The 6467-nt window shown below is 36.9% G+C and overlaps 1 protein-coding gene across 1 annotated transcript; it reads right to left on the reverse strand.

The window, feature by feature from the left end:
- Positions 1-1541: 1541 nt before the first annotated feature.
- LOC105556324 lies at positions 1542-3430 on the reverse strand. Its single transcript, XM_012003405.1, has 3 exons — positions 3392-3430; positions 2312-2729; positions 1542-2226 (listed from the first exon to the last, which is right to left on the reverse strand). Exons 1-3 carry the CDS (start codon positions 3428-3430, stop codon positions 1565-1567), a joined length of 1119 nt encoding a protein of 372 aa, XP_011858795.1. The 3' UTR covers positions 1542-1564.
- Positions 3431-6467: the final 3037 nt, after the last annotated feature.

Consider the following 6467-nt stretch of genomic DNA (forward strand, 5'->3'; position numbering starts at 1 on the left):
GAGAGAGAGAGAGAGAGAGAGAGAGAGAGAGAGAGAGAGAGAGAGATTTAGATGAGCGTCGTCGTCGAGGAGGTGGTGTCCTGGTGGTCGTTGTCGTGGGCCACAGAGTTTGCACACGCGGTAGAATCTCGCTCTAACGGGATGCTGACTTAGGCTACGGTGACCGATGGTTAGCACCTTAACTTACGTCGAGGATCGCGATGTGGTCTATTATAATGCACACTCCAGGAGTCAGAGGTTACGTCTTTCCGTTGGGCAGAGGTTCTGTCTGTGCAGAGCTCAGAGAACTGAATGCGAATTTCGGGCTCCGAGGCCCGGCTTTTATACTATTAGCTTCGAGGGCAAGTGCGGAAGTGGTGATGAGCGGGGGCCCTTCGATCATTTTCCGAATTTATTAATTTGTACCTTAATTAGTACTCCGACTAACTTGAGTCTTGGTTAGCTTCAAAGGGGGCCAACGCTCGTCATTTTCCCGCTTACTCTTTATTAATTGCATTTTGCGCTCCCGAATTATTAACGCGCATACCAATCTCGTGTTTTTGCATATAGAGTTCCGCTATGCTGCTCCGAAGCGCGTAAACATGGAACGTTCCAGAATTTCATCGCTAGATTCGCAATAATACCAAAAGTATTAATTTCCCGAGGTTTGAACGCGCGGTTTGCCGCGGCGGCTTGAAGTGGAAGCGCGTAGCGCCCCCGTACGTGGCTGAGATCAACGGTTCGTGTGGCGGTAGCTCCGTTCTTGAGAACCGTTCATGTCAGCTCTTTAACGGCTTATTTCTTAATAATTAACGCATATTCTTCGGATTTCTTTTATTAGGGCGAAAGCGGAGGCGCCAAAGGTCGGCCTGTTACAGTGGTTGCCTCGGCTGTCGCGTAATTAATCCAGAAATGATAGTAGAGAAAATAAGAATAGAGAACGTATAAGATCACGTGCCGCGCGCGTGCTACGTTCCGCGTCGCGCCGGAGCTCTCTATCGGGTGGGCGATCATTACTGCTTCGTGAATAGTGACGTTTGACGAAAAATAATTCGTCGGACGTAACATAGTATATTTTTATTGTATGTTATCACACTTGCAATGTAAAATTATATTAAAGAAATTTTATATAATTTTTATTGTAATCGTAAACCTAATATACGGTATCCACATTTAAGTTTATAGAAAAGTTACAGGTGATATAGTAATAGAAAAGTGATAGGAAAGACACAAGTGATATAGTAATTAATAACATCGCAAAATTACACAGTAACGTAATAAGCTATAAGAAAGTTCAAATGTTAATAAATCATAATGTGGGGTCTACAATGAGAGTCGCAGAGTCGCAGTCGTAAGAATAATCCACTGTAATTGGTGAATTCAGTCAGACACATAAGAATTAACCAATTATAGTCGACTATTCTTACGACTACGGCTTTACGACTTCTATGTAGACGAGGCTTAAGATTTTGATATATGGTATATGTTGGGTATGTATTTCCGCCCATTTTAATATAATATAATAAAATAAAGCTAATCTTATAATAAGTATCTCTCTCTTTCTACTTCTCACATTATTCTTATGTTATTCTGCATCATTAATAACTAAACCTTTAAATGCACATCTATATTGCCAAGGAGCTTCTCGTTCACCTAATTCCGATACAAAATAATCTCTCAACGTATTCCTCTGCTGAGTAGCATCTTTGCGAGCATTGTTAGCACCTATTCGTGTCAAATCCACGAAATTACCAAGTACTGTTTGATCCTTCAAGCTACCTAATGTTCTATCATCGTTTTCCTCATGATCAAGGTTCCCACAGTCAAATAAATCATTTGGACAATACGTTCTCGTTTGTAGTTTCGTATACTGTTCTTCTGCAGTTGTAAGGTAATTATGTAGGCACACTATAGCCTTAATCATATGAGTTGCATTGTCCGGGGTGCAACAAATTGTTCTGGTTAGTATTTGCCAGCGGGAAACCAATATTCCGAAAGCATTCTCGATAATTCTTCTCGCTCTAGATAAGCGGTAATTGAGCACACGTTCTGCATCTCCCAAATCCTTTCTATTATATGGACGAAGTAAGTATGTTTTTAGAGGGAAGGCTTCATCTCCCACAAATACGTGATGAATAGGTATATTAGTTAATGGTAAATTCTTTGGGGGAGGAAGATCGATATATCCACGTTCCAAATCGTTTCCAAATTTTGATCTACTCCACACTCCGCCATCACTTATAGATCCTGGAAAAGAAATAATTGAAAAATTACGGATGTATGAAGTTCTCTTGAATGTCAATAAAGGAAAAGAGAAAAATTGTTCACTTACCATACTGACCAATGTCAACCCAAGTGAATTTACATCGAGCGTCACATATTGCTAAAAGGACAATACTAAAATATTGCTTGTAATTATAAAAGTCTGACCCACTGTTTGGAGGACATCGTATCTTAATATGTTTCCCATCTATCGCTCCGATACAGTTGGGAAACTGCCATCTCAAATAAAATTCATCAGCTACGTTGGACCATTTCTCACTATTCATGTCCGGGAGATATGTTGGTTGAAAAGCATTCCAAATGGCTTGGCATACCTCAGATATAATTTTATATGCTGTAGATCTTCCTATTTGAAATTTCCAGGATTGTGTACGTACAGCATTTCCATGAGCAAGATAACTGAAAAAAGTCTTAATATTAACAAATATTTCATACAAGAAAATTTTATTATATACTTCAAAGCGTAACTTACGACAGTTTTAAAGCGACACGTAAGCCTACTGGTAGAGGTTTTCGTATGCAGTTTTCTGGGTTTGGTAAAAATGGTGATACCATTTCAACCAGTTGATCAAATTTATGAGGCCACATCCGAGTAAATTCAAAAAATTCTTCATGATCGCAATTTTTCATGTACGTAAATATGTTATCGTAGCGTCCTTTTTGTTTACGTGTTCTATTAATCGGTCGAATCCACCACCTTCGTTCTTTTTTTATTGCGAGTTTACATAAGTTTAATGCTATTGCATTTAGAGTATAAAATAAAAATAACAACAAAGGTTTTTTGTCTGTATCCATTTTCTTTCAGAGTTAAACAACACTTCAGAGGTTAACTACACGTAACAGCAAAACAGACAAACGCAGCTCAGTTGCGTGATGCCTTGCGTTCAATGTAGACATCACCCTTGCAAAGTGATTTGCGTCGCGCGAATGCGTCCTGCGTTTTTCTTGCGTCTGCGTCCTGCGTTTTGCGTATTGCGTCCTATGTAGACGGCTCTTTAAAGTATGCAATTGCTTGCTTGCGTGCGTTGCAAAAGCGAGATGCGACGAGTCTCAGATGTGCAGTTGCCTGCGTGCGTCGCAGTCGCTATCCGCAACGTTCTTCAAAGTTGAAAAGAGAGAGAGAAAGTACCTTCTGGAAATCCAGACGATCCATCTGTATGGCCAGCATCAATCTATCAGAGCCAACAGCAGATTGGCTAACCTAACCTAACCTAACCCCCGATAAAATCGCGGGGTGCGCACCTCCCTCGTCCAGAAAAATCTGGTGTGTAACGGGACTCAAAATGGTGACGGATGAATCCGTCGTAAAGCAAGGCCTCGGTTAAATGAGATGAGCCGAATCCCAAGCCAACTAACCTCGTCGGTCCTTCTAGCGCTTGCTCTATGAAAAAGCAAGCTCGCAGTATCTCTCATCGCGTAATAAAACATCTCTCGCAGAAAATCAGTGGAAAAAGGACTTCACAATCCTATGCACACGTCCTCTCGGTCGATGAGATCGGGCCCAAGGAGGAAATCAACGAACTTTCCATCAGGCGCCTCGCAGCCTGACTCTTCTCTCACTGCTAGGGTGACCAACTCTTAAACATTTAATTTCGGGACATCAGTTTCCGATAATCGGGACAGAACCAAAAAAATCGGGACTTTTATTAGTATATCAGATTACCTTGTAATATGCATGTACATGTTCCTTCTTGTTCATTATTCATATATGATATATCTTGACATATTATTTTTTTAAATAGGTATGTTGAATAAATTAGATACACGTAGATAAGGCAAATGTTTCTTCATTATTAAGTCAACATCGAACATAGTCTTTTACTATTCAACAGAACATAGTCTTTTACTATTTTTCAAATATAAATAATCATTAATCTAAATTAGACTAATAAAATTCTTAAAATAAAATGAAAGAACAATCATCCACGGAACATAAAAGCAGGAACATAAAATATAAAGGTTATAATGAATTTTAGTTAATAAATATATGACGTATTATTATATTTTATATTATTTATCTTACATTATGTAAAAAATCGGGACAAATGGCGTCCCGCCTAAGGTTCTCTCGGGACAGCTCTAAAGAGAGTCGAAAATCGGGATGTCCCGAAAAATTCGGGACGGTTGGTCACCCTACTCACTGCGCATGATCGCAACAAGCGCCCATTTCGTGCAACGAACCCATGGACGTACAAAATATCTGGACAGAGCGTGAAGTACCCTTTTAGACGCGGGGAGTGATCCCTGAAGGGAGAGAGGCTCACAGTCGCGTCCATCTTAGATGCCTCAGATTTAGCGTCTATTTTCACGTCGCACGACGTTAACTAAGACATCACAATACATTCAGTGACATTACCCGCTGTCATTCTTACGAATATTGCACAAAAAATAAATAGTGTATATATTGTAACATGCCGGATTGTTGGGCTAAAGGCTGTAAAAGCCGAAATAATAATAGTCGGAAGAATAAAATGCAAGTACAATGGGAAAAATCTCATAACCAAAAAATTACATTTCATAGGTAAATTTTGCAATATAATTATGTCATATATTAATTGTTTATTGTTAACTTTTAATACTAATCGTATAATTAGAATACCTAAGAATCCAGAAGAACGTCAAAAATGGCTTGAAATAATGGATCTAAATAAAAATGTACCGGAAAATGCAAAATTGTGCTCACTACATTTTGAAGCAAGCGCTTTTGACAGAAGAGATTGTTATTATACCAGAATCCGGCCTGGTGTCATCCCATTTGTACATAAACAAAGAATTATCTAAATTATAAATATATAAGTTTAAGGGGTCTATTATGTAACTTTTAATAATTATTAAAAGTTTTTTAATAATTATTAAAAGTTACATAGAGAGCATTAATGCTCTCAGATAGCAATGCATATCTAAAAGACGTCCTAAAGATATCTTTAAGACATGCATGTTATCCGGGTTGTTATGCATCACTACGCTATTTTTTTAGATAGATATCATAAAATAGCTGCGCAATGATATATAACGACATTATTATTAAAGGTCAGAATAGGCTCCTAAATATGTAATATTTTAAAAAATATATATTTTGTACAGGGAAACGCGAGTGTGAGTAACATAGAAGCTCCAGAAAAGAAACAGAAAGTACTGGATACAAATCAAGAAAATATTAATATTGATCCCAAAACATTTAAAAATATATTTGACGTAGAACAAGGCATGTTTATAAAACTTAATAATGAAAATTAATTTTTATAAAATTGATAGCACAATAACAGATAATAATCTGAACGATTCTTTACAGTAACTGTAAAAGATAATTCTGATTGTCAGTTTGATATTCTTGAGTCAACAATGATAGATAATACTGTTATTAGTATTTCTAGCATTTCTGAAAGTAAGTATTCATTTTGTTAAAATAATTATAGTTAAAGATAATTATTTTCTTAAAACAAATTACAGATATTTAGTTTTATTAAATTATTATATATTTTTATTTGTATATTAGCGATTGATGTAGTTTCTCAACCAAGTACACCATGCAAAGTTAAACATCAGGCAATAGCAGTTTCACCACATCTTTCAGAACATACGCCAAGGAAACAAACATTAAGAACTGCATTGATCAACACTAGAAAACATTTTAACAATAAAATAAAATGTTTGCAACAAAAACACCGAAGGTCTATGAAATGCATTGCAAATTTGAAAAATGTATTGGCATCTTTAAAGAAGAAACATCTTCTTGATGCGCAACAATTGGACACTTTAAACGACATAGGTACATTTAATAAACAATTGTTATTGCGTCAAAGTAGTAAAATTCATAAAATACTAATGCGTCAACAATACGAGCCCGAGTTAAGATCATTCGCCTTAACATTACATTTTTACTCACCACGAGCATACTCATTTGTTAGAAAGAAATTTAATACATGTTTACCACATCCTAAGACAATTTGTAAGTGGTACAAATCAGTCAACGGTGAGCCGGGTTTTAATAAAGAAGTATTAATGTCGCTTAAAAAACGCGCCGAACTAGTAAATTACCCTCTTTTCGGCGTTCTTATATTCGACGAAATGGCCATAAGACGACATGTCGAATATGACGGTCAAAAATTTACAGGATATGTCGATTTAGGTCCTGACATTGATTGCGGAGATATTATAGCTAAAGAAGCATTGGTGTTTTTAGTAAATATAAAAAAAAAGGTAAA

Source organism: Vollenhovia emeryi, unplaced genomic scaffold, assembly GCF_000949405.1.
Source record: "Vollenhovia emeryi isolate VEMERY1.0 unplaced genomic scaffold, V.emery_V1.0 DF940105.1, whole genome shotgun sequence".
Classification (NCBI taxonomy): domain Eukaryota; kingdom Metazoa; phylum Arthropoda; class Insecta; order Hymenoptera; family Formicidae; genus Vollenhovia; species Vollenhovia emeryi.

What these genes read in the sequence shown, in the direction of transcription:
- LOC105556324 (XM_012003405.1), bottom strand. Translation starts at nt 3,430, where the DNA reads ATGCTGGCCATACAGATGGATCGTCTGGATTTCCAGAAG. An exon ending in ATCGTCTGGATTTCCAGAAG is followed by an intron (nt 2,730 to 3,391) that starts GTACTTTCTCTC and finishes AACTGTCGTAAG; the next exon opens with TTACGCTTTGAAGTATATAA. An exon ending in GGTTGACATTGGTCAGTATG is followed by an intron (nt 2,227 to 2,311) that starts GTAAGTGAACAA and finishes TTTCTTTTCCAG; the next exon opens with GATCTATAAGTGATGGCGGA.